At 42.8% G+C, this 27,975-nt stretch overlaps 2 protein-coding genes across 5 annotated transcripts in view; both read left to right on the top strand.

Annotated features, from left to right (window-relative positions):
• The window catches only part of uchl5 (ubiquitin carboxyl-terminal hydrolase L5), a 1,000,928-nt gene that overhangs the window by 907,314 nt on the left and 65,639 nt on the right, over positions 1 to 27,975 (top strand). The window lies entirely within an intron of this gene.
• On the top strand, positions 30 to 26,650 carry rgs8 (regulator of G protein signaling 8). Of its 4 annotated transcripts, none has more exons than XM_035784925.2 (7): positions 30 to 282; positions 19,669 to 19,758; positions 19,902 to 19,975; positions 20,855 to 20,959; positions 21,195 to 21,256; positions 24,299 to 24,465; positions 25,508 to 26,650. In XM_035784925.2, the coding sequence occupies exons 4-7, from the start codon at positions 20,859 to 20,861 to the stop codon at positions 25,700 to 25,702; spliced, it is 525 nt and encodes a 174-aa protein (XP_035640818.1). In that variant the 5' UTR covers positions 30 to 282; positions 19,669 to 19,758; positions 19,902 to 19,975; positions 20,855 to 20,858; the 3' UTR covers positions 25,703 to 26,650. The 4 variants fall into 4 exon arrangements, with proteins under 4 accessions (XP_035640818.1, XP_035640808.1, XP_035640799.1 ...); XM_035784915.2 differs by lacking the exon at positions 19,902 to 19,975 and adding an exon at positions 462 to 505; XM_035784906.2 differs by lacking the exon at positions 19,902 to 19,975.

Below are 27,975 nucleotides of genomic sequence, written 5' to 3'. Positions count from 1 at the left end.
TATTCCCCTCTCCATACGCCTGTCTCTGTTTCTCTTTCTCCAATGTTTTCAAACCGATGAGCATGCTGTGTGGCTCCTAGCCTCCTACTCATCACTGCAACTGTAACAGTAACAGCAGAGATATCGCCACTCAAGAGGAGTGCCATCGCCGACATCTGCACACACAGTCACACACACACCAACGTTGGATGAACATCGGCTTATTCTTCTCAAACGTACGCTGGGGAGGTAGAGAGAGAGAGAGTGTCCACCTGCGCTTATCTCATACACAACAGGGCTAAGGTAAAGCATCATCCATATTCATCTGGCTAGTAGATAGTTTCATTACGTAAGTAAGTCCACTATGGATAAGGGATGGGAGGCAGGCTGCCGTTATGTACATCTGCTGTTTTAATGTACTGTATGTCTGTCTGATCTTGACTGACATCAGAATATAAAAGATGGAGACTGTTTGTTTACAGGACAGGCAACTGTCATCATCTGGAAAATACATACCGTGAGAGACGTAAGTGGAGAGTGTGTTTGCTACTAGTTAGGTAAAATTGGTTATTGATTATTTACTACAGCAGTGCACTGTTTACAAGTTTTGAAATGTGTGTGTGTGTGTGTGTGTGTGTGTGTGTGTGTGTGTGTGTGTGTGTGTGTGTGTGTGTGTGTGTGTGTGTGTGTGTGTGTGTGTGTGTGTGTGTGTGTGTGTGTGTGTGTGTGTGTGTGTGTGTGTAATGTCAAACAGTGAAGGAGTCACAGATGGAGAGAGGCGGCTTTGAAGCACCCACACATCCAACCTACATGTTTCACACCTCTCTCTCTCTCTCCCTTTCTCTCTCCCTCAGATTTTTCATCCCCCTACTCAGAAAGTCTAAGCAACTCTTCCTTCCTGTTTATTTTTCTTCTCCTTCCTCCCTTATCTTCTCTCTCAATAGGTATCCCTCTTCCTTTCAGTTTCTCACACAAGCATCTACAGTTAGGTCAATCATTTTTGCAATGTTGATAAAGATGCAAAAATGACTGCATAAAAGTAATATTACAAATACTGAGCTATGTTGCATGCAAAAACAATGCTAATTGATGTTACTTTATATACTAATGCAATTGCTCAGAGAAAGAGATAATGTTTAAGTCATTAAAAATATATATTAAAAAGATAGGGGTCAAAATTATGTGGATCTTTCAGCAAGAGAATAACTCCACGCACTAAGCAAAGTCCACATCGAAATGTTTAGTGGACCACAAAACTGACATTTTTCAATGGCCATCTCTGTCTCCGGACTTGAACCCCATTTCCATATCTGGAAACATTCTGCATGGAGGAATGTTCTATGATCCCACCCAACATGTTCTCCAATTTCATGAAATATTTCAGAAAAAGACACCCACCTGGTGTCTCAGGTATAAATCAGTCCCTGATTAGAGGGGAACAATGAAAAAATGCAGGGGAACTTGCTTCAAGGTCCAGAGTTGAGTTTTAGGGCGCAATAGAATTAAAACAGTGGTGATAATCACTTTTACCCATATCTTTAAAAAAATTGAATTCATTACTTGTTAAACATTAGCTCTTTCGCTGAGCAATTGTATTAGTATGAAATAATATACATTTCCGCATTTTTGAGCATACAATAATATAGCTCAATATATGATTTATTTATGTTACAGTCTTTTTTGGTCAACTTTATCAAGGGTGGCAATAATTATGGACCTAACTGTCTCATCCTTGTGTATAGAGAGAATCAACATCTCTCCCTTTATTCTTCCCTCCCTCTCTTCCATCTCTCCATTCCTCCCTCTTCCCTTACCCCTCCCTCTTCCCTTATCTCAGTACTCCTCCCTCTCCTGCATATATCACACAAGCACCTGCCCCTAATCCAACAAAGATTCTGTGTGGCCACTCTCAACACAGAAACACTATATGAAAGTCTACATTCAAGGATGGGTTTAAAAGAGCAAACAGCTGCCTAAACATAGATGCAGCTACAATACTTTTAAAACAACTGACCCTACAGATGGTGAGCAACTGTGAAGGTTTTAAACATAATGAGCTGTCAAATGTATACTTTCTGGATGGAGTGGTCTGCAAACCTAATCCCCCAAATAAATTGATGACATAAAATGCTAAAGTCAGGATTAAGAGCATCATTCCAACAGAAGAGCATTGGTCCGACTTGATAATCATTATACTAGTGGTTATTATCGCCACATAGAGCATGAATCCAGACCCCAAAACACACACATACACTGAACAAAGATATAAAAGCAACTTGTAAAGTGTTAGTCCCATATTTCATGAGCTGAAATATATGATCTCAGAAATTTTCATTTTGCACAAAAAAAAAACAGATTCCTCTCAAATGTTGTGCACAAATTAGTTTACATCCCTGTTAGTGAGTATTTCTCATTTTCCAAGATAATCCATCCACCTGACAGGTGTGGCATATCAAGAAGCTGATTAAAAAGTATGATCATTACACAGGTACACCTTGTGCTGGGGACAATAAAAATGCACTCTAAAATGTGCCGTTTTGTCACAAAACACAATGCCACGGATGTCTCAAGTATTAACCGAGCGTGCAATTGGCATGCTGTCTGCAGGAATGTCCACACGAGCTGTTGGCAGAGAATTTTATGTAGTTTCTCTACCATAAGCCACCTCCAACGTCATTTTAGAGAATTTGGCAGTACGTCCATCTGACATCATAACCGCAGACCAAGTGTAACCACGCCAGCCCAGGACCTCCACATCTGGCTTCTTCACCTGCAGGATCTTCTGATACCAGCTACCCGGACAGCTGGTGAGGAGTATTTCTGTCTGTAATAATGCCCTTTTGTGGGGAAAAACTCATCCTGATTGGCTGGACTTGACTCCCCATTGGGTGGGCCTGGCTCCCCAGTGGGTGGGCCTGGCTCCCTAGTGGCTGCACCAGTAATGTGAAATCAATTGATTAGGGCCTAATTTATTTATATCAATTGATTGATTTCCTTATATGAACTGTAACTCATTAAAATCGTTGAAATTGATGCATGTTGCATTTATATTTTTGTTAGGTATATCTTTTTTGATGTGCCAAAATGCTTAACAAGTTTTTTTGTAAAACATACAATGATTCTAAAACAGAGACAAAAACAAAAGCTTATTATCTGATGCTCTGCAGAATGTCCCAATTACTGTGAACACTCTGTGCATATATTTATTTTAAATAGTAATATCCTCATCACTCAGGGCTGGATGGGTATGGCCAATCTCAGGGTCATCACAAACCTTGTGTCTTATACCTCAATCCTCAACTTCCACCTCCATGTGTGCGTGTGCGTGTGTGTGTGCGTGCTAGCAAGAGATGCGCAGGTGCACATGCATGTGTGTGTGTTTTACTCATACTTATTTGTCCTGGTTTAGAGTGCCTTAGAGTTTATTGTAGCCTACTGGGCAGCAGTAACTATTAAAATCAATCAGAAGCAAATTACCACTGTGGGGGAACAAAGTGACATTGACAGGACTGTACATCAATGTACCTGAAGAGAGCAAAGAGTAAAAATAGATAGACTTTATTCGTTTGATGAGCTGAGACTGAGAGGCTTCTGTCCTGGCTTTACCCCATGCCTCTCTAGATGAGCCATAAATCAGGGCTGATGTGTTCATCAGGATTAAGCCTACTCTATGAGAGTGTTTAGATAACAAGTGTAGGCTAAGTGCTAAGCTGGCATGAGGCAAGGACATCAGTGAGACTGCTAGCTGCAGAACAGACAACAGGGCTATTTTTTACCTGAGTGGGTAAGGTCAATGCCTCTGTGGATAAATCATGATAGCTGGAGGTCCACATAACAATGTTGGAGGGTAGCTGTTGGCAGTGGCTACAGGTAAACAAACAGGGAGGGAAGAAGAGATAGAGAGGGGCAGGGAGGAAGGGATGGAGAAAGAGGAAAAGACTGATGGAGGGAGAGATGGAGAGGGGGTACAGAGAGAGCGACGGAATCATTTCAAGCGGAGTCAGGTTTTCCCCTCATAGACACAGTGGACATTAGACAGACAGACAGTCTCCAGGCTGAAACAGAGAAAGGAGAGCAGCATAGGTCTGTAAGACCAGAAATTACCCAAACGGTCCTCCCGCCGGAGGCTACACATCAGATGGCCTGACACACTGTCTGTGGGCAGCACGGCTTCCGCTGGAGGCACTTTTCCTTCAGACAGGGACATAGAGGGAAGCCAAATGCACGCAGGTGCAAGTGCACACACAAACATAGGCGTCTGAATGTGTCTGAAAGTGGAAGTGCAAAAAGAGAGGGGGTTCTCAGGGGATTTTTAGTTTTTTGCATTTCCTGCAATTCTTGGGAAACTATGGGTATGTCGCGGCTCACTACTTCACAGGAGAGCCACCATGCAGAAATGCCTTCTGGAACATGTGAACTTTCATCTGCCTAAATAACAAACTTGTATGCCATTTGTAAATTCCAATAAGATGGTTAAATTACAACCGTAGTTGTGTTTGCCTCGGAAAAAAGAAGGAACCTTCAAGCTAGCCATGATGGCTGAGAAAATGAGTGGGCTGGACATGCCGAGAGATGAGTTCAGATTGGTCTGCCATGTAACCCTTTCTAACGAGACTTTTTTGGAAGATATCACTTGGTAGAACTACATAAGTTTTGCTCTCCACTTTTTGGAGGACGGAGTTTTGAAATCAGTGGAATTAGAGTATGATAGGTAAGTGTCACGCCTTGGTCATTGTATTTTGTGTTTTCGTTATATATTTGGTCAGGCCAGGGTGTGACATGGGTTTATATATTGTATTTTCGTATTGGGGTTTGTAGTATTTGGGATTGCGGCTGAGTAGGGGTGTTGTATAGGCTTGGCTGCCTGAGGCGGTTCTCAATCAGAGTCAGGTGATTCTCGTTGTCTCTGATTGGGAACCGTATTTAGGTAGCCGGGTTTTCACTGTGTATTTCGTGGGTGATTGTTCCTGTCTCTGTGTAGTTTACCAGATAGGCTGTAATTAGGTTTCACGTTCCGTTTGTTGTTTTTGTATTTGTTTAGTTATTTCATGTATCGCGATCCTTCATTAAAGATCATGAGTAACCACCACGCTGCATTTCAGTCCGACTCTCTTTTGACAAACGAAGAACGTCGTTACAGTAAGGAGATTGAGACATTTATGGCGTGTGATTGCAAATATGCAGACAGAGTCGAAAAGGGAACGCACAGAAGGCTCTTGTATAAAACATCTGTCTCCAGATTACATCTTCAAACTAAGGGCAACAATGACATCCATGACAGAGAGGGAGAAGCATCCATCCATGTATATGGGTAAGATAGTCTAGTTAGCTACATTTTCAAATATTACACATTTCTAATTTTGCCAGAAAGTTGTTTTCATTTCAAGTTAAAATGCTAGCTAACGTTATATGTATGATCTGTGTAGTAATATTATTCGTATCTGAGAGCCATTTGCATTGCTAGTTATAGCCTAATGTTAGCTAGCTAACATTGCACCTGGTTGGTTAGCTACCTGCAGATTTATGCAGTGTGGTAAATGCTATGCGTTGGGATTATGGTTCATTGTTTCGCTAACTTGCTACATGTCTAAACAAAATACACTATGCAAGTAATCATTTCAGTTGAATGTTCATGATGTCACTGCGACAACCTCTGCTCTGGCTGTCTACTCTGATTTCAGATCACTCTCATCTGACTGTGCAAGAATAACTGACGAATTTACGAATGCTCAATACCTGTGTCAGTAAACGTTGCCAAAAAAGAGTAATTACATTGTTGCCAGCAGCACAGTTGCAGTCACCAACACTCTGGATAACATAAAAGCAGCCTAACCAGCTCTGCTAGGGCGAGTAAAATGGTCAGGGTGAGCTGTTCTCTCATTTGTGTCTGGAAGTAGCTAGCAAGCTACCCAACGTTAGCCAGTTAGCTTAGGTGCTTGACTGCTGTTTTTATGTCAAAACGCTCAGATAAACCCTACTCCTCAGCCAGCGCATCCAGTGTGCACTCTGAATGCTCCAAGAGAGAAATGTTCTGTCTTTATGAACTGAAAATCTGACAACACTGAGTTTATGAACACCCAGAGCACACTCTGGCACTCCAGACTAAATTTATGAACACACCAGTAGTATAAACCAGCCTTTAGTCTTGATTTTTTTGTTTGTTTAGTACATGGCCTTACATGTGAATCCTTAAAGAGATCAATGGGGCTAAAAATTATGAGGGTGTGAACTATGCTGAATGGGTGTACCAAAACATTCAAGTGCCATTTTCTCAAAAGTGAGGTTACAAGTTTTCCAACTTTCAAAGCAGAATTACCTTGCCATTGTTCCTCAACTGTAGTGTATGATACAGAATTGTCTAGCTCTGAGTCTCTACTTTTATCCAAGTTGTAGTTTTCTAAGTGGCTCCCATTTCGGCCAAGCGCATGGCAAAGAGAGCGTGTTCTTCTTGTTTATCTCCGGTAAAGACAATAACAATTCTCCGTATTAAATGTTATTGTTTATTTGCGTATTAGGGTACCTAAGGATTGATTATAAACGTTGATGGACTTGTTTGGATAAGTTTATTGGTAACGTTTGGGATTAATTTTGAATGTATTTTGATGAAGGGAAACCGAGTGAATTATTGACTGAAGCGCGCCAGCTAAACTGAGTTTTTATGGATATAAAGAAGGAATTTATCGAACAAAAGGACCGTTTTAATGTAACTGAGACCTTCTGCCAACAGAAGAAGATCTTCAAAGGTAAGGCATTTTCTTCAAAGGTAAACCTTTTTTCAAAGGTTACACTATTTCTGACTTTCGTGTCGCAACTCCCTGGTTGAAAATGATTTGTGATGCATTTGTGTGCTGGATGCTGTCCTCAGATAATCGCATGGTTTGCTTTCGCCGTAAAGCCTTTTTGAAATCTGACACCTTAGCTGGATTAACAACAAGTTAAGCTTTATTCTGATGTATTGCACTTGTGTTTTCATGAAAGTTAAAAATGTATAGTAATTTAATTTGAATTTGGCGCTCTGACATTTCACCGGATGCTGGCCAGGTGGGAGTTACCGTTCCGCCTATCCCAAAGAAGTTAATGACGAGTTTGGAGGGTATTATGGTGTTAAATGCTGAGCTGTAGCCGATGAACAGCATTCTTACATAGGTATTCTTCTTGTCCAGATGGGTTAGGGCAGTGTGCAGTGTGATTGCGATTGCGTGGGTCTAGGGTGTCAGGTAGGGTGGAGATGATATGGTCCTTGACTAGTCTCTCAAAGCACTTCATGATGACGGAAGTGAGTGCTACAGGGCGATAGTCATTTAGCTCAGTTACCTTAGCTTTCTTGGGAACAGGAACAATGGTGGCCCTCTTGAAGCATGTGGAAACAGTAGACTGGATAAGGATTGATTGAGTATGTCCGTAAACACACCTGCCAGCTATTCTGTGCATGCTTTGAGGACACAGCTGGGGATGCAGTCTGGGCAAGCAGGCTTGCGAGGGTTAACACATTCAAATGTTTTACTCACATTAGCTGCAGTGAAGGAGAACCCGCAGGTTTTGGTAGCGGGCCGTGTCAGTGGCTCTGTATTGTCCTCAAAGTGAGCAAAGAAGTTGTTTCATTTGTCTGGGAGCAAGACATCGTGGTCCACGACAGGGCTGGTTGTCCTTTGTAGTCCTTGATTGACTGTAGACCCTGCCACATACCTCTTGTGTCTGAACCGTTGAATTGCGACTCTACTTTGTCTCTATACTGATGGTTAGCTTGTTTGATTGCCATGTGGAGGGAAAAGCTACACTGTTTGTATTCGATCATGTTTCTGGTCACCTTGCCCTAATTCAAGCAGTGGTTCGTGCTTTTAGTTTTGCGCGAATCCTGCCATCTAGCCACGATTTCTGGTTGGGGAAGGTTTAAATAGACGCTGTGAGTACAACATCACTGATGCACTTGCTAATAAACTCGCTCACCGAATCAGCGTATTCATCAATGTTATTGTTCGGCCCTATGCGGAACATATCCCAGTCCACGTGATCGAAGCAATCTTGAAGCATGAAATCCGATTGGTCAGACATCTCAAGGATGATCAATGGAAACTGGATCCACCTGAGCTCAATTTTTTTTGAGCTCAATTTTTTTTGTACATTTGAAAAAACGTTTTTTTTTAAGTTTTAGAGTTTTCATTATGGGGTATTGTGAATAGATTGACGAGGAAAAACGTTTAGAATAATGCTATATAGTATCAAAACGTGGAGAAAGTCAAGGGATCTAAATACTTTCCCAACACACTGTATATCCATAAATTATGGCCCTGAATCTGCAATAGAAAGAATCAAATGTAGCTCTGTTAATATGAGTCATAGTTGCATAGTTTGGCTTGGAGTAGGTGTCTCCAACACTTTATTTCAAAGACTACTTCATACCCAAGAAAATGTGCAAGCTACTCATATACAGCCTGCATATTTTTTTTTATTATGTAGGCCAAATTTGATGAATGGAACAAAGAACAGCGCTGCATACATAATGTAATTGCGTTTTGGTTTTTAAAACCACACATTTTGAACAAATCTTCTACTGTAAGTCTACCTTGAGAATCTTGCCTTTTTAAGATGAGAGACAATAAAATGGTAATTCTGTTTAATAGTAGCATTTTGAACAGCAACCACAGTGAGTAGGTTACATATTTGACAACAAATCATGAAGAAACAGACTAATAATAAAAACTATGAGGAAAGCAAAAGTGTTATCTCAGCAAGCATATTAATTGACCGTTCGGCTTTTCCTCCAACATAGACTTTAATTGACGCTGTTGTCTGAAGCGCTGTCACCATGACAATGTTAAAAATGAACTTGTCTTAGCAGCATACATATTTGATGCAACAAGGTTAGAAATGGCTAAGCAGAGCTGTTTAATCAAGACTCAAATATTCTGCGCTTTTCCATTTGATCAGAGACACAGCTATGCTGCTGCGTTTGCAAATGAGGCTCAGCCAAGACTGTTACTTTGAAACTGAATGAAAACATTTTAACAATGAGATTTAACATATTGAAGTTGGGAAAATAGATAGCAAAAATGCACAATGGTGTTAGATGCCTGTAAACAGCTTTTGGGGGCGGGGGTTATATCAAAGATTTATTCATATAGGAATACTGATTATTTCTCACACTGGAGCTTCTGGAACCTGCCAGTCGTTTCTGTCCCAGTGCTCCCTCATCTTCAAGCTGCAGCCTTTTTCATTCCCCTCAAGCCGCTCAAAGATAGAGTACGTGATAACGCTGATGTCTGAGAGGGCACTCGCCTGGGCTACGGTGGTGTGGGAGCAACAGTCCACCATTTGCCTCAGTCTGGAGGAGTTTGTGGCAGAAGTACGAAAAGTGTTAAATTCTCCATTGTCCGAAAGAGACTGCTCGTAATGATACGCTTGGAGGAGCAGGTGAACCCAAGTGCAGACTCAGACCTTGGAGACAGAAATAAGGTAACTAAGGTATTTATTGAAAAGTGTGGGGGGGTACAGGCCAGGGGAAGCTCGGGTGGGTAGCAGGGAACCAGGAACTGAGGCTGAGGCTGGGGAAAGGGAAGTAGGGGCAGGGTAAGCAGGTCCGGAGTGGAATGCAAAGATGCAGTAGATGGAGTAGAGCGGGGGTCCGGGCCTGGAGACACGGACCAGAGTGTACGGACGGAACTGTAGTTGAGAGAAAAGCAGCGTCAGTCTAGGGGAAACAGGCATATAGGATAATAAGATCTATGCAGGAACAAATGACTTGAAACACAGACTGACTGAGCAGAGGCTATGAACTGGCAGTGTGGAAGTGGCAGGGCTGAGTATTTGTAAAGACCTTGACTATGGAACAGGTTGCAGCTGGTGGGGATCTGCTCTGCCTCCAACACACCTGTCTCCACTCACACAATCACATACACACACACAGACAGAGAGAGAGAGAGGGAGAGAGCACTGGGGGAGTGGCGGCAGGTTATGGAGACACAGGATGAGAACTAGAGGGCGTGGCAGGAGCAGATGTCACACGTAAGCTGCTCCAACTACGTCAAGACTCCCGTAGTGTGGCAGACTACGCGGTGGAGTTTTGCACGTGGGGGTCTGAGAGTGCCTGGAACCTGGAAGCCCTGTTCAACACGTTTATTCACGGATTATCGGAGGTGATTAAAGACAAGCTTGCAGCCCGGAAACTGCCCATGGACCTTGACTTCTTCATTGCCTTGACCGTCCGGATCGATGGGTGGATTTTATTTATTTATTTATTTATTTATTTTTTTACCTTTATTTAACCAGGCAAGTCAGTTAAGAACACATTCTTATTTTCAATGACGGCCTGGGAACAGTGGGTTAACTGCCTGTTCAGGGGCAGAACGACAGTTTTGTACCTTGTCAGCTCGGGGGTTTGAACTCGCAACCTTCCGGTTACTAGTCCAACGCTCTAACCACTAGGCTACGCTGCCGCCCCACGGGAACATAGGAGGGAAAGGGGTCTGTTCCTTTTTGCCCTTGCTCGTCCTCGAATTTCACCTCGCCTCCAAGGAATCCCTTTCCAAGTTCCCTTGGAAATTCCAGAGGGCTGTCGACCCGCCTCCTCCGGAGCCCATGCATCTGGGCAGGGATAGATTGTCTCATGTTGAGCGCTTACACAGATGGAACACCAAGAGCTGTCTGTATTATGGAGCTTTGGGACATTTCTTATCTACCTGCCCATTAAAAGGCCAGGCTCATCAGTAGGTATAAGTACACTGGTGAGCCGTATGGGGATTTTCCAATCGCTCACTACTCGAAAGCCCCTCTATGCTACCCTGTTGTGGGGAGATCAGTCCAAATCCGTCCGGGTGCTCACGAGAGCTTTATAGACACTACCCTGGTGTCGGAGCTGGGCATCTCCACTCAACCCCTTTCATTCCCGATGGACGTCAGAGCGCTGGATGGTCGCTCTATTGGCAGAGTCACCCACAATTCTGTTCCTATCAACCTGCGTGTCAGACAACCACAGTAAATCTATGCAGTGAATCTATGGGGTTTTCATGGCTCCAAAGGCACAACCCCCTAATCGACTGGGCTACGGGTTCCATTGTGGTTTGGAGTCCATTTTGCCATGCATATTGTCTGAAGTCAGCGAAACCTGCCCCAGGACGTCTTCCTGCAAGCTTGGGTAAAGTCTCAGATCTCTCCCCCGTTCCCGCAGAGTACCAGGACTTAGGGAGGTTTTCATTTCTGCCCATATCACATCTCTTCCTCCACATCGACCGTGCTACGACTGTGCTATCGACCTTCCTCTGGTCACCGTACCGCCTCTGGGGCGACTTTATTCTCGGTTGGGTCTGGAGACCAAAGCAATGGAAGGGTACATTGAGGGCTCTCTCGCATCAGGGATCATGTGGAAATCTGCCTCCCCAACCGGTGCCGGGTTCTTCTTCGTGGAGAAGAAGGACAAAACCATGAATCCATGTATTGACTTCCGGGATCTTAATGACATTAAGGTTAAAAAACGTTACCCGTTACCACTCATCTCTTTGGCTTTCGAGCCTCTCCAGGGAGCGGTCATCTCCTCCAAGTTGGATCTTCTGAACACCTACCATTTGGTTCGGATATGGGAAGGAGACGAGTGGAAAACAGCCTTTAATACGGATAGCAGGCACTACGATGACAATGGTGATAACATTCGTACTGTTCCAGGCCCTGGTCAATGATGTGTTCAGTGATATGTTTAACCGATTTGTGTTTGTCTACCTCGATGACATCCTCATTTATTCCCAGTCAGCTCAAGAGCATGTCCTCCATGTCCTCCAGCGTATCCTGGAGAACCAGCTTTTCATGAAAGAGGAGAAATGTGAGTTCCATCACTCCACCATCTCCTTCCTAGGATATGTCATCGCTGCAGAGAAAATTCAGATGGACCCTGACAAGGTGATAGCGATGGTGGATTGACCTCAACCCACATCCAGAGTGCAGCTGCAACGTTTCCTGAGGTTCGCTAATTTATACTGTTGTTTTGTCCTGGGTTTAAGCAACCTTGCTTCCCCCCTCTCTGCACTCACCTCTCCCAAGGTTATGTTCATATGGTCTCCAGCAGATGACCGGGCATTCTCAGACCTCAAGCAGCAATTCACTACAGCCCCATCTTAATCCATCCGGATCCATCCCGTCAGTTCGTGATGGAGGTCGACGCCTCGGACGTCAGAGTGTGGGCTGTCCTTTCCTAGCGTTCTGCCCAGGACCAGAAGCTGCATCACTGCGCCTTCCTTTCCCATCGTCTTAACCCCGCTGAGAGGAACTAGAAGGGGTGGAACATTCATTCTTTGTGTGGACGGACCATAAGAACCTTTAATATCTCTGCACTGCCAAGCGCCTCAACTCAGCAAAGACGGGCCCTGTTATTCACTCATTTCCATTTCACTATCTCCTACCGCCCGCGGTCCAAGAATGTGAATCCTGACGCACTCTCACATCTGTACAGCCCTGCTACTACACCATCAGACCCCAAGACCATCCACCCTACTTCTTTTCTACCGGCTGCAATCATCTGGGGAATAGAGAGTATGGTCTGCAAGGCACAGTGTTCCCAATTGGACCCCAGGGGAAGGCGGGGGCCCGTTAAAACCGGATGTTTGTCCCGGACTCTGTCCGTGCTCCAGTCCTGAAATGGGCACATTCCTCGAGACTCACCTGTCACCCTGGCTCACGTCAGACCTTGGCTTTTATCCAACAACCTTTTTGGTTGCTCACCATGGTTTCTGATGTCTCCGCATTCGTTGCCGCCTGAACTGTGTGTGCGCAGAACAAGACACTGCGGCAAGCTCCGGCTGACCTCCTTCAACCGCTCCCTGTTCCTCACCACCCCTGGTCCCAGATATCCTTGGACTTCATCATGGGTCTCCCTCCATCAGATGGCAACACCACCATCCTTACGGTGGTGGATAGGTTTTCCAAATCTGCCCATTTTATCCACCTTCCTAAGTTTCCCTCAGCTAAGGGTGGCCCAGCTCATGGTGCTACACATCTTCCTGGATCCACGGACTTCTGGTTGACATGGTCTCTGATCGTGGTCCTCAGCTTTCATCCCGATTCTAAAAGGCTTTCTGCACCCTCATTGAGTCATTGGCCAGCTTGTCCTCTGGTTTTGATCCCCTGTCTAACAGCCAGTCAGAGCGAGCCAGTCAGGACCTGGAGACGACTCTTCATTGCCTCGTCTCCACCAATTCCACCCACCTGGAGCCCACAACACCCTTCCCTGTTCTGCTACTGGTCTTTCACCTATTGAGTGTTCCCTGGGATATCAGCCTTCCCGGAGAAGTAGGAAGAGGTCAGCATACCTTCTGCCCAGATGTTTGTCTGTCGCTGTCACCGTACCTGGAAGAGAGCCTGGGCCGCTCTTGTCAAGACCACCTCCAGGTATTGACGACAGGTGGAACGACACCAGACCCCTGATCCCTGCTACTGTCTTGGGTAGAGGGCATAGCTTTCCACTTGGGATCTGCCCTTCCAGGTGGAGTCCCGCAAACTTTCCACCTGTTTAATTGGCCCTTCCCCATCTCTAAGGTCCTTAGCCCCTCTGCTGTTCATCTTCTGTTGCCCCGCACCCTCCGTATATGTTAAACTTTCCATGTATCTAGAATTATACCCCTTTCTCACAGCCCTTTGTCTCCTGTTTCCAGGCCCACCCATCTCCCCAGTCTCATCGACAGCTATTCGGCGTACACGGTGAGGCACCACCTGAGTGTTCAAACTCCAAGCAGGGGATTCCAGTACCTGGTTGTGTTATGCGGGGTGGAGCAGGTGAACTCAAATGCAGACTCAGACGAGGAGATAAGGATAGGTAACCAATGTATTTATTGAAAAGTGGGAGAGGAGATGGGGTGCAGTCCAGGGAAATCTTGGCCGGGTAGTAGGGAAACCGGACTGAGGCTGGGGGCAAGGTGATTAGGACCAAGAAAGCAGGTCTGGAGCAGAATCCAATGAAGCAGTAGTGCAGGGACCTAGGGCAGGGAAGCAGGACTGAGGAGACTCTGGACTGGAGTCAGGTACCAGAGTCAGAGCAGACGGGACTGTAGTGGAGAGAAAAAGCAGCGTGAGGCTAGGGCAAACAAGCACAACAGGATCTATGCAGGCACAAACAGTGAGAAATGCAGACTGACTGAGTAGAGGCTACGATTTGGCAGCGTGGAAGTGGCAGGGCTGAGTATTTGTAGGGTTCTTGACTGTGGAACAGGTTGCAGCACCCCTCACACAATCACATACACACAGAGAGAGAGGGAGAGAGTGAGGGCACTGGGGGACTAGTGGCAGGTTAGGGAGGTCCATGATGAGAAGTAGAGGGTGTGGCAGGAGCAGATGTAACAGGTTGACTGGGAGGGTTATGGCCCGGAGGAAAGGTGCTGCATCACAACCAGGAATATCCTGGACCAGCACTCATGGCAGACTTCCTCCGTTGACACCCAGGTCAACCAGGCTTGTCCCAGGGAAGGACACCTGGTGGTGGCAGGGGGGTACTGTCACACCCTGATTTGTTTCACCTGTCTTGTGATTGTGTCCAACCCCCACCAGATGTCTCCCAGTACATCATGTGTATTTATACCTGTGTTTCCTGTTTGTCTGTTGCCAGTTCGTCTTGTCCAATCAAGTCCTACCAGCGTGTTCCTGTGTTTCCTGCGGTCTAGTGTTTACTAGTCTTCTCAATTCTGACCTTTCTGCCTGTCCTGACCCTGGTCCTGCCTGCCGTCCTGTACCTGCCGGACTCTGATTTGGATATCAACTCTTTGCCTGCGTTGACCTACCGATTGCCTGCCCCTTGTACTGTTATAAACTTATCCGCCCTCCTGTGTCTGCACCTGGTCTTAGCCTGATCCATGACAGACATGCAGTTTTCTGCTAAGGTGCAACATTTGGAAGTCTACAGAGCTCTAGCTTTCAAAATGTTGCTCTGAATTTGTTGCAACCCCTATTACTAGCCTGTTCAACCTCTCTTTTGTATCATCGGAGATCCCCAAAGATTGGAAAGCTGCCGGAGTCATCCCCTCTTCAAAGGGGAGACACTCTAGACCCAAACTACTACATACCTATATCTATTCTACCCTGCCTTTCTAAGTTATTTGAAAGCCAAGTTAACAAACAGATCAAGTTAGCAAACAGATCCCCGACCATTTCGAATCCCACCGTACCTTCTCCGCTATGCAATCTGGTTTTCGAGCTGGTCATGGGTGCACCTCATCCACACTCAAGGTCCTACACAATACCATAATCACCATCGATAAGAGACAATACTGCGCAGCTGTATTCATCGACCTGGCCAAGGCTTTCGACACTGTGTTTCCTGTTTGTCTGTTGCCAGTTCGTCTTGTCCAATCAAGTCCTACCAGCGTGTTCCTGTGTTTCCTGCGGTCTAGTGTTTACTAGTCTTCTCAATTCTGACCTTTCTGCCTGTCCTGACCCTGGTCCTGCCTGCCGTCCTGTACCTGCCGGACTCTGATTTGGATATCAACTCTTTGCCTGCGTTGACCTACCGATTGCCTGCCCCTTGTACTGTTATAAACTTATCCGCCCTCCTGTGTCTGCACCTGGTCTTAGCCTGATCCATGACAGACATGCAGTTTTCTGCTAAGGTGCAACATTTGGAAGTCTACAGAGCTCTAGCTTTCAAAAATGTTGCTCTGAATTTGTTGCAACCCCTATTACTAGCCTGTTCAACCTCTCTTTTGTATCATCGGAGATCCCCAAAGATTGGAAAGCTGCCGGAGTCATCCCCCTCTTCAAAGGGGGAGACACTCTAGACCCAAACTACTACATACCTATATCTATTCTACCCTGCCTTTCTAAGTTATTTGAAAGCCAAGTTAACAAACAGATCAAGTTAGCAAACAGATCCCCGACCATTTCGAATCCCACCGTACCTTCTCCGCTATGCAATCTGGTTTTCGAGCTGGTCATGGGTGCACCTCATCCACACTCAAGGTCCTACACAATACCATAATCACCATCGATAAGAGACAATACTGCGCAGCTGTATTCATCGACCTGGCCAAGGCTTTCGACACTGTCAATCACCACATCCTTATCGGCAGACTCAACAGCCTTGGTTTTCACTACCTCTCAGATAGAGTTCAGTGTGTAAAATCTGAGGAACTGTTGTCCGGACTTCTGGCAGTCTCTGTGGGGTGCCACGGGGTTAAATCCTCAGGCCGACTCTTTTCTCTGTATACATCAATGATGTCGCTCTTGCTGCTGGTGATTCTCTGATCCACCTCTACGCAGACGACACCACTCTGTGTACTTCTGGCCCTTCTTTGGACACTATGTTTTAACTAACCTCCAGACGAGCTTCAATGTCATACAACTCTCCTTCCGTGGCCTCCAACTGCTCTTAAACGCAAGTAAAACTAAATGCATGCTCTTCAACAGTTCGCTGCCCAATCCTGCCCGCCTGTCCAGCATCACTGCTCTGGATGGTTCTGACTTAGAATATGTGGACAACTAAAAATACATAGGTGTCTGGTTAGACTGTAAACTCTCCTTCCAGACTCACACTAAGCATCTCCAATACAAAATTAAATCTAGAATCGGCTTCCAAAACATCCTTCACTCATGCTGCCCAAACATACCCTAGTAAAATTTACTATCCTACCGATCCTTGACTTCGGCCATGTCATTTACAAAACAGCCTCCAACACTCTACTCAGAAAATGGATGCAGTCTATCACAGTGCCTTCCGTTTGGTCACCAAAGCCTTTCCTTGCAGTTCTCTGCTGCCAATGACTGGAACAAACTGCAAAAATCGCTGAAGCTGGAGACTCGTATCTCCCTCACTAGCTTTAAGCACCAGCTGTCAGAGCAACTCACAGATCACTGCACCTGAACATAGCCGATCTGTTAATAGCCCATCCAACTACATCCCCGTACTGTTATTTATTTTATTTATTTTGCTCCCTTGCACCCCAGTATCTCTACTTGCACACTCATCTTCTGCACCTTTATGACTCAAGTGTTTAATTGCTATATTGTAATTATTTAGCCACTGTGGCCGATTCATTGCCTTACCTCCCTTACCCTACCTCATTTGCATACACTGTATATAGACTTTTTCTGTTGTATTATTGGCTGTATGTTTGTTTTTCCATGTGTTATTCTGTGTTGTTGTTTGTGTCGCACTGCTTTGCTTTGTCTTGGCCAGGTCACAGTTGTAAATGAGAACTTGTTCTCAACTAGCCAACCTGGTTAAATAAAGTTTAAATAAAAAAATACAAAATAAAGAGCCTGCGCTACAGCGAAGCCTAATCAGAAATACCATGCATCATGGTTGTTATAGGCAAAGTGAAACGATACAATGAATTTGCTTGTGGTGCCCTCATCTCAAATTATATTTAACAACACCGTTGGACCAACACCATCTGACATGAAACAATGATACAAATGTAACAACAGCACAACAAAATACATAAACAATTTGATTTTGCAGGTGCCTTTTCATTTGAAATACCAGTGGTGCAACTAGTGCTTTCTAAATGCACTGAACCAAAACAGTGGCGTGCGGGTGTGAAGCAAAACTTTCCAGAGTTCAAAAACATTCATCTTGAAGGACGGGGGCGGTGGTGCAAAATACCATTTTTAATTATACTATATAAACAATTAGCATATCTATTTTAATACCGACTAGCTGAAAACACCACTAATTATTCAAAATGACAATTTACCCAATGGATCATGATCATTCTCTGGTAAAAAGTGGGGGTGCAAAAAAGGACACAGAGTTCTTCAGTGTTCCCATTGTTTAACTAATAAACACACTGGGATATTTCATGCAAGAAATGCTTTTCTTCATTTCTAATGCAACATTTAGGATAGATAATACTGTACTGTAGCAACAGAGGGAAACTCTACAAGGTGAGAGACTGCTTGCAACAATTCAGGGTTGTTGTTATTCATGCAGATTTTATACTGTGCTGGGTAATTTTTTTCAACAAGTAATAGATTGATTTGAAGTGATACATGTTCATTGCCAAATGGCTGCTGAGAGTGATGTTTGCTTGACAGATGGACATGCCAGGATCTACTCTCAACTACATTCTCCACACTAAGAACAAGAAAACCAGGGCAAAGGAAAAGTTGAAAAAACGCAATGCACCAAAATGACATCAAAGGGAATTTCAAGACTCAGTACTTTCAGGGTCCCTTTAAAGCAACCAGGCATCTTTGAAGAGGAATTGATAATGTTGGCATGTTCAAAATTCATGATGCAACATGACATCCCCATTTTTTCTGGCACATTAAAATTCAGACTCCTTTTTATAGCAGCCCCTCCAGGAGTCTGTGCTTGCTGCATGGCTGAATAAAACATAAAGTGGCTTCCCCCTGACTGCATGGATTTGTCAGAGAACTTTATAAATAGCTCTGCAGGCAGGCAGGCAGGCACGTGTACCCACCCCATGTAGGCGAAAAAAGATTCCGCCTGCTGCTAAGTAGAGTAGAGAGAGAACAGGAAAACACAGATCTGCTTTCCACTGCAGAGAGACTGCAGACTGGTTTGAAATCTGCAATTAGCAGACATATATTCCAAAAAGATTGATACCTGGAAAAGATATGCATCTTGAAATGCATTAATATTTGTGATATATCTGTGGTAATTCGTTTGCAGTTATCTTCAAAAATCTACGACACAGTAATCACTGGAGCATCATTAGTTTCTCATAAAACTAGCAGCTATTAATGTCATTATTCTCAAAAGGGTTCAAAATTCACACTTTGTGACATCATTTGGTTTTATATACTGTAGTTTCATCATGTGACCTCCATACTTCAATGAAATCGTATCACTGACGCCTAAAACTATATATGCCCATACGTTAATATTTGCAGTGTTAGGCTGACTAATACAACAAAATATTGTAGAAGATATATCATTGTCATCAGAACATCTTCAGAAAAATGAAAAAATGAAATGCTTAAAAAGTTTAGAAATCAATTCCACATCTCCCTGTTGTTGATTTTGATTCCAAATAACAATTATTTTTCTCAAGAGACTCCTGGAAGAGCTGTATACCCAGTCTCTTTCTTTTTCATCAAGTTACCACACACACACAAATACAAGGACTAACGGACACACCACACACATAAACACACACCGAGCATCATAACAAATCAGCTCTGCCTAGATAGAATCTATGAGTAGAATCTTAAGAGTACATGATAAGAAAGCCCATTAATTCCAGTAAAGTGCTTTTCTCTAGAAACACGAGTGGTACGTTTCATGCAATGTTCCCAATTACAGCAGACGGAAAAGCAATCCACCATATCGCCTCCTTCAACACCCATCAATGTTTGTAGAGGAAGTGTTTGTTCAGATAGATTCTAAAATACAGTAATGTAGTACATTTTTGCAGACACTTCCATCCAAATTGACCTAGAGTTTACACATCATGTATTCAGTATGTGTGGCACATGCAGGAATCAAACCAACAACCCCAGTGTTGCTAGCAGCACCATGCTCCATCCAACTGAACCATCTTAACCACAAATTGTTTTGGAAACTAGTGGCCTTTAGGGATCAAGCTTATTGAATAAGATAAGCTTTAGGGACCCAATCAGTTTGTTGATATTGTGGTGGGACTTCAGGTGGCATCTGGCATTAGGACAATGAGCACCAATGGGAGTAATAATTACACTAACTACCTTGCTGTTGTTCACTATAAAAATGCATGACTTTATTTCTCTTCAACAAAGAACTCCAGCAACCACCAGTGATCTTAGAGGAGTCCTTGGATTACTGAAGCTTGACTGACCATTCTAACAAAACCAAAAGGCAAAGCAACAGTGAGTAATCTAACATCTTTACCCACCAGCGGGATGGAGATTGTGTCCCTTATGTAACCAACTATTGATGGGAGTACTCATTCCATTCCAGCATATTAGGTATTCACTGCAGTGCTTGGTTTGTTTGGTCTGTGTGTTATCAGGGGGACTAGATGCATGGTAGAGAATCTCGTGGCTCACTACCCAGATTGGATGTTCTCTAGTGGCTAGCTGATGGGTATGTTGCCTGCTCCATATGGAGCTACACCTGCTGTAAATGTCTATCTGGGCATTTAGAGCAATGACTCTTATCAGACCCATCAGTATGTCTGATCTGTCTAATCCTACAGCAGCTGGCCAATAGGTAATGATATTAAACATCACTTTTGATTATATCTACAACTGGAGTGCATGAAACACCATAGACAAAACATTGATCAGATTGATTGTGTGATATGTACTGTAGTGTCAGAGAGTAAGCAGAAAAATGTTGAAAGCAAATGACCATGCGTCATCAGGTTGGTGCAGACTAAACAAATGTGAAGTGATGTTTAGCAAACTTCATCAGGCACATCCTGAACCTGCTCTCCACCTCCTCCAACATCTGAATCAATTTTCTTATGCAGTCATTCGAAGGGTCAGTACACTGAGTGAAGACCATGGCCTTGCTTATGACTGATGCATTAGCATACTGCCTATAGGCAGGAGGTTAACATTGTTACCTGTTAATCCATTAGGAGACACTTTTATCCAGAGCTATTTACTGCAGTGAGTGCATACATTTTCCTTCTGGTCCCCCATGTGAATTGCACCCACAACCCTGGCGTTGCAAGCACCTTGCTCTACCAACTGAGCCACACAGGACAACCGTGTGGCTCAGTTGGATCCGAGCACTTTCTGAGAAGACTATGCTCAGAGCTGCAGGCTGTAGGTGTACATGGAAATAACTCAGTCTTTAGCTACTGTAGAAAAAAGCTGTGAAGAGAAATGTATACATCAAAAGACAATCAATGTGATCTGCATCTGATATCATGTGTTTTGATGTTGTGATCAATATTGAGAAATGTACTGTACTTTCTTAAATGCTTGTGTTCTATTCTTCCCATCATTTGAGCAGAACCATGAAGACCAGACTAGCCTGCCTGTCCAATAAGTCAGACTCCTACACCGACTTCACTGAGTTCCTGCCTCCTGCCCAAGACAGGACCACCAGATGCCTAAAGTAAGTAGACCTTTATATCCGATTGCATGGTGTCAGTCTCTCCCATTCATATAGTATTTAGATATTATTTCTCCCAAAACTAGGGATATGTAATAGGACTACTACACAATAGATGGTGTAGGGTCTTTTTTTTTTTACTTTAAAACTGTGAATATCTGTGTGTTGAAAACCTGCAACTGCATATTTGCATACACATTTAAAAACATGTGTCTCAGTATCTATGTCTTTCCTTCAGGCTGACAAAAGACGAGGTCATTCGATGGGCAGATTCCTTCGATGTTCTTCTATCGCACAAGTGTAAGTGAAATGTAAAGGATAGTCCCTTTTATATGAAAAAGTAACAGTCGAACCTTGTCTTTAGAGTTAGATATAAATATTTCACCTTTTATCAACCAACCTGGGAGTCCATGTCATTGTTAGCAAAGTGTTCGAAGCAAACCAGGCAACTGTACTGATGACATTTTCTCCTCCGTCCCATTCTGTACTCTTTCTGTTTGTCCCTTTGACAAAATGCTTGCCTATGTATTTCCTTTGACAAGAAGATTGTTTATCTGTTCCCTATCTGAGGATGGCTTTCCACATCAGCCCATTTCTCTTCCCCTAAACCCTTCTTATTTAACATCCCCTGTCTGTCTGGTTATTGATGTGTAGCACTCCACAACACACAATGAGACACACTCTTGGTTGTGACCTTCTCTGTGTATTACACAAATACACACATCCAAACACATGCAGATGTTCACGTGCACACACACACACACATGTACATGCAGATGTTCACGTGCACACACACACACACATGTACATGCAGAAATAGCTGTGATAACTAGGCTCTCCACAGGGATTGGGAAATTACATTGCACAGAAGACTTTGGTTGTATTATATTTGTTTTGATTTTGTAGTGCATCAATGAACACCACCTAGCTGCTTTTGAATATTACTAGTTGTTCCTTCCAAAACCAGAACCTGGATGTTGTGCTGAGCAATGCACAGGGCAGGTTTTGCACTAGAAAAAGTTTACCTCTAAACCACTGACTGATTCTGGCTTCATAATCATTATATCAGGCTTTGTTCTTCCAGTGTTCCTGAAAAGCAAACTAAATGTCTTACATTTTCTGTTGTCTTATTGTGCTGTTCCTTTGTTAGGATACCTAATAGGTCAATAAATATGTTGTCCAAACTGGAGATATAAACATGGACACAAATCAAGTCATATGTTAATGGACATTTGCAAAAACATTACATGTGTGCATGTGTCATGTTAGTATTTGTAAGTAATGAGTTAATCAAGCATAGTATACATTATCCTGTAGACCCCACTGCCAACTGTTTAACAGGTGGTGTAGTTTGTATAACATAGACAAATTGGTGTGAACTTGATGGTTTGAAGTCGCATCCACACCTTATTTAACCAGGAAGGCCAGTTGAGAACAAGTTCTCATTTACAACTGTGTCCTGGCCAAGATAAAGCAAAGCAGTGCGACACAAACAACACAGAGTTACACATGGGGTAACACAAACGTACAGTCAATAACACAATAGAAAAGTCTACATAGAGTGTGTGCAAATGTAATAAGATTAGGGAGGTAAGGCAATAAATAAGCCATAGTGGCGAAATAATTACAATTGGGCAATTAAACACTGGAGTGATAGATGTGCAGAAGATGAATGTGCAAGTAGAGATACTGGGGTGCAAAGGAGCAAAAAATAACAATATGGGGATGAGATAGTTGGGTGGGCTATTTACAGATGGGCTGTGTACAGTATGTACAGGTGCAAATAGTATCTTCAAATGACAAATAGTATCTTCAGACACAAGGGGGCAAAGAGACATACTTTAGTATCCGGCTTCACTAAACATAAAGGAGTGAATCAAGACACACGCACACACACAACTTTATAATCACATAAGAGGAACAGAAGCAGTACTATTTGTTCCCATGCCTTGGCCACATTGGCTCTGTCCTCACCTCCTGATTTAGCATTTATTGGATCTAACAGGAGAACACAGTTATCACATTCACCCGGCCGATCATATAACCACAGCCCATTTGTATCACAGCTAATCCTATTTATCTGGTTGCCCTTTGCTTCTGGCTGGGTACCTTAGGCAACCTATCTGTGATGATGTGGTTTGTGACTGCTTCTCATTTCTATGGGAGTCCATTTTATGCTGAACTAAATAAGCCTCAATTCAACATTCATGTATATGTTTTTCAATATTTAATTATAACATTTACGTGTATGTAAACATTACTTAATCCTTTCAGGGTTTGAAATGTACACTGACCTACATTCACACATTAGAAGGCCTTGGCTTCATTAACACATCAGACTATTCGTAAAGACGCTGATTAAAAATAAAGCAGCGAGAGAAAATCTTCCTCCAAGAAAGGTTCAATGCCTCGGGGATCTATTTTTATTTTTAACAATGTCTGTTGACAAGGCTACATGCAGTAGGTGTCCTTCTGGTGATCTTCCTAAAACCATTGTTTAGTAAGAGTGTGTGGCTAATGTTGGTGATTGGGCCTGATGGCCTCTTCTCCTGGTGCTCCTGCTGGGCAAATGTTAAGCAAATACAGACAAGAGAAAATAGCAAGTGAGGGAGGGAGGGAGGATGGATAAAACATGTCATCATGACACGGCCGATTGTGAAACAAGACCTCCCTCCATGTTTTCATTGATGTCAGACAAATTGATCTCATCTTTGATTGATGAAGACAAAAAGTTAATTGGAAGGTTGTGGGACACATTTTTGTGTTCTAGTCGCAGGGCTGTTTAATGTACTGAGAATGAAAGTGTTTGTCATTTTTTATGAAGAGTCACTGAACACGAAAATACAAAATTATGTTCTGTATGGAGGAAACACAGACACAGAAAACAATCACCCACAACTCAAGTGGGATAAACAGGCTGCCTAAGTATGGTTCTCAATCAGAGACAACGATTGATAGCTGCCTCTGATTGAGAACCATACCAGGCCAAACACATAGAAAACCAAAACTAGAACAACACATACTGTAGAATGCCCACCCCACGCCTCGACCAGCCTAAAATAGAAACAAAAAAAAAGGAACTAAGGTGACAACACTCCTCATCTCAGACAATATCAATGCATGATAATCAACCCTGTTATTATATGCATCAAGGGAACTACAGGTGCTCTCTGTGGAAAAAAACACATCAGTTCCAAAAAAACTGGCCCATGTTCAGAAATAGGTGCTGGGATACGATATAGATCTTTGTAAAGACACACACACTTTCTCTCTCGCACAGACACACACACACTTGCTGTCCATTAGCCCCTCTAACTGGCTGATGGATGTTTTGTGTCGTAGATGGCCTGGCTGCCTTCCGGGCTTTTCTCAAGACGGAGTTCAGCGACGAGAACATTGAGTTCTGGATGGCCTGCGAGGAATATAAAAAAATCAAGACTCCCGCTAAACTGGTGACCAAAGCCAACAAGATCTACAATGAGTTTATCGATGTCAAGGCTCCCAGAGAGGTTTGTGTTGGATCAACCAGCTAATGATGCAAAATACACATTTTGTCTGTTATATTGTGACTGTGCAGTGTTTCCAGATTTCTATGAAATATGACCTATAATTAATTACAACACGAGTAAAATAGTTTTCCTTCCAAAACAGGGTATTAAAGTAGATAACACTTTATTGGAACAGTCCCAAGTAGATGACTTTTAGATGGTTTGTAGATGTTCAGCTGTTGTAGATGTTCAGTAGATGGCTCAGTTGGTACAACATGGCACTTGTAACACCATGATTGTGTGTTCAATTCCCATGATGAAAATATATGCATCCGCTCTGGATAAGAGCATCTACTAAATGACTCAAATATAAATGTTCAATAACTGTCAGGAACATTTTAACTAACTGTACCTTATTCTTAAACATAACCCTAACTGTAACTTCTGCAGGCAATTGCTTATTAAAACATAGTCATACTATCAACAAACTATCTGTAAATCATCTATATGGAATAACGTGTCACCATAAAGTACGTTATAAAGCAGCTTTTCTGTGTTGGAACGGTGTAGATTTAATCCTCCAACAGAATGGTTATACCGGTCATTTAACATGTTCATGCGAGTAGACCGCTGATTGGCCAGCTCAGCCAATGAGCCAACATGACACTATGTTCCATCAGGAAATAGCAAGCATTTTTTTAAACTTTTTTTTCTCCCCAATTCACGCTTTGGCCACAAAAACAAGTATAGGATGAGTTATCAACATCATTTGGGTCCTAGTTAACAGAATATGAACTTTTAAAAGTTTGTTTTCCCTGGACAGTTACTTTAAGTATCAATGCTAAGGGTTGTGTTTGTTTTTAAACTGGAGTTACTATGTGTAACAATCCACAACTCTGTAATATTACACATAGGTACACATGAATACACATACTTTGATTATATGGAATAAAAGTAATTTTGATACTGTCTTCAATTTTTGATACTGTTTTTCATAGAACATTGACACACTTAGATGATTCAGATATCTAATGTTTATTTTGCACTCCCTTGGTCAATGTAGGTAAACATAGACTTCCGTACACGGGAGGTGACGAGACAGAGCCTTGAGGAGCCCACTCCTTCCAGTCTGAACGAGGTCCAGGCCAGAGTCCACAGCCTCATGGAGAAAGACTCTTACCCACGCTTCCTCCGCTCCAAGATCTACCAGGACTTACTCAAAACGCAGTACACACCCTGCCAACGGAACTCTGTCTGAAGAACACACACGTGCAGCCGCAGATACATATACGCACACTTAAGTGATAATGCCGTGAAGCCAGTGTTTGGAGGATATATTGGCACGGGTGTTGCTAGGCCAGAGACAAAGTCGAGGGTCGGCAAACCGTGCCAATATATCCCCTAACATCAGCTTCTTGGGCATAGTCACTTTTATACAACGGGTTAGCAACATATTCAAATAATGATTGACGTATTTTCATTAAAAACATTCATTCGATAAATGTATTCATACTATTTCATCCTTCCACAATATATTGTCCCAAATCTAGGATTGCTACCCAAGCTGGCTGGTTGTTCATTCTATCGGTTCGGTTTGCCAGTCATTCAGATTTTTTGTTCTGTATCTATGGAGGCGACACAGTCGTTCCTTCTAAATATTCCATTGCCATACTGGCGAGCAACGTTCTTATCCCTTGCTTGCTAGCTAGCAAACTACGGCTAACTTACAGTCACATCAAAAAAGTGCAGCCAGAACAACAGCAAGCATTTGCATTTGTTTAAGCTGTTTTCTAGTGACATTAATGAGCTAGTAAGGCGCAATTTCGCCTGGCATATAACATCTGCTCACTCGTCAGGATACAGTCGTTGAGAGGAGCTAGCCAACAATACAGCTAATGCAATCACTTCAAACTGAAGCTGGAAAGACTGCAAACTAGCTGCACTTCATTTTGTTTTACCTTGTTTCAATTGATATGTCTTTGTATATATCCATAAAAATTATGCCAGCTGATTCATGATTTCGACTGGCTGAGAAACGCAGCTTGCCTGTCGGTCTCGTTCCGACTCCCGACACGTTCATTACTATGAGACTATTGAATATTGAAACAATGTTGTAAATGTCAGAGAGACATGCTGCAAGGTTTATACAAATCTCCTCTGTTGAAAATGAAATGTTCAGTCTAAAATAAATGTGAGATAATATCTAGATGCTTTTTTATAGTGGAGATGAAGTTTATAAATTGCTTGGCTGGGCTGATGAGACAGTGGATTGTGCAGTCAGATGGAACAAAGTAAATAGGCAGTTTAAGTTCATAGATTTAGCCAGTGGTAACTTGTGGAATATACACCGGCTGGATTGCTGTTTTAACCAATCAGAATTCAGGATTAGACCCACCCGTTGTATAAACACGCACACACACAAACAAACACACACACACACACACACACTTCTCCAGTAGTTAGAAGAACACAAGTAACCATTATTCCTCAAGTCCTAACTTGAGATATATGTGCGTAACTCAATTTCAGTCTCCCATTGATATAGTGAATCATGTGAAAGTTTAAGTTAAAAGATTAAGTTTAGAAAACAAAATACCACAAGACCTTGTACTGTGTATACTTGTATTACTCTTATTAGACAATGTGTTGTTTTTGTTCATGTGTATTTATCCTCTCAATATATACTCATTTTGAAGTTGATAAGTTTCTGGGAATTTTATTCATCTTTTGCAGCACGTCATGTTCTATATATACTGTAATATTCTTTCAGATTATGAATATTTCGATAATTATTCTTTAAGAATTACATAGAATATAGAGTATCTTTGAATTATTGATGATATACACACTTTAAAAGATATGATTTAAACTTACTGTGGATCAGTGAAACTGCATGAGTAAAATATAAAATATACATATTTGCAATGGTTTGTTCATTTTTATTTCACCTTTATTTAACCAGGTAGGCTAGTTGAGAACAAGTTCTCATTTGCAACTGCGACCTGGCCATAGTGGTGCATTGAAAGTAATGTCCTCTTGAGTTTTTTTCTATAAAAATGAAATGACCTGTTGTCAAGCTGAATTTTATACACAGACAAAATGCACACAGATACAGACCAAACCAACGAACACATAACACCTCCGGAGAGAGGTGCAGGTGTCAAAAATGTGTGTTTGCTGTGCCAGCCATGAGGGATCAGTGCCCTTTGAATGTGTAGGCCAGGTGCCCAGTGGTCTCGCCCACTGCACCACTTAGTTCGCCTGCTGTGTATATGTAAGTTGTTGAGTCACTGTGGGGAAGAGGACCAGGGGAAATGTAGGCCAGTGTTCTCATTCGTAAACACACGAGCAGTACACGGGCAGCACATGGGCCGATGTAGGTCAATAGACAAACAACACACCCACTGAGCTACGTTGGATATTATTGATGATGATGGTTGTGTAATTGTGATGATTATGATGGTCATGCATGTTGCTAATAGCAGTAGTAATGGTACTCCTTTCTTACATAAAATAAGTCATTAACATCAT

Source organism: Oncorhynchus keta, chromosome 1 (genome assembly GCF_023373465.1).
Source record: "Oncorhynchus keta strain PuntledgeMale-10-30-2019 chromosome 1, Oket_V2, whole genome shotgun sequence".
In the NCBI taxonomy this organism is placed as follows: Eukaryota; Metazoa; Chordata; class Actinopteri; order Salmoniformes; family Salmonidae; genus Oncorhynchus; species Oncorhynchus keta.
The sequence above is the reverse complement of the archived record's forward strand: the minus strand, read 5'-3'. Positions and strand labels throughout refer to the sequence as shown.

What these genes read in the sequence shown, in the direction of transcription:
- rgs8 (XM_035784934.2), top strand. Translation starts at nt 20,859, where the DNA reads ATGAAGACCAGACTAGCCTGCCTGTCCAATAAGTCAGACTCCTACACC. An exon ending in TGTTCTTCTATCGCACAAGT is followed by an intron (nt 21,257 to 24,298) that starts GTAAGTGAAATG and finishes TTTGTGTCGTAG; the next exon opens with ATGGCCTGGCTGCCTTCCGG. An exon ending in ATGTCAAGGCTCCCAGAGAG is followed by an intron (nt 24,466 to 25,507) that starts GTTTGTGTTGGA and finishes TGGTCAATGTAG; the next exon opens with GTAAACATAGACTTCCGTAC.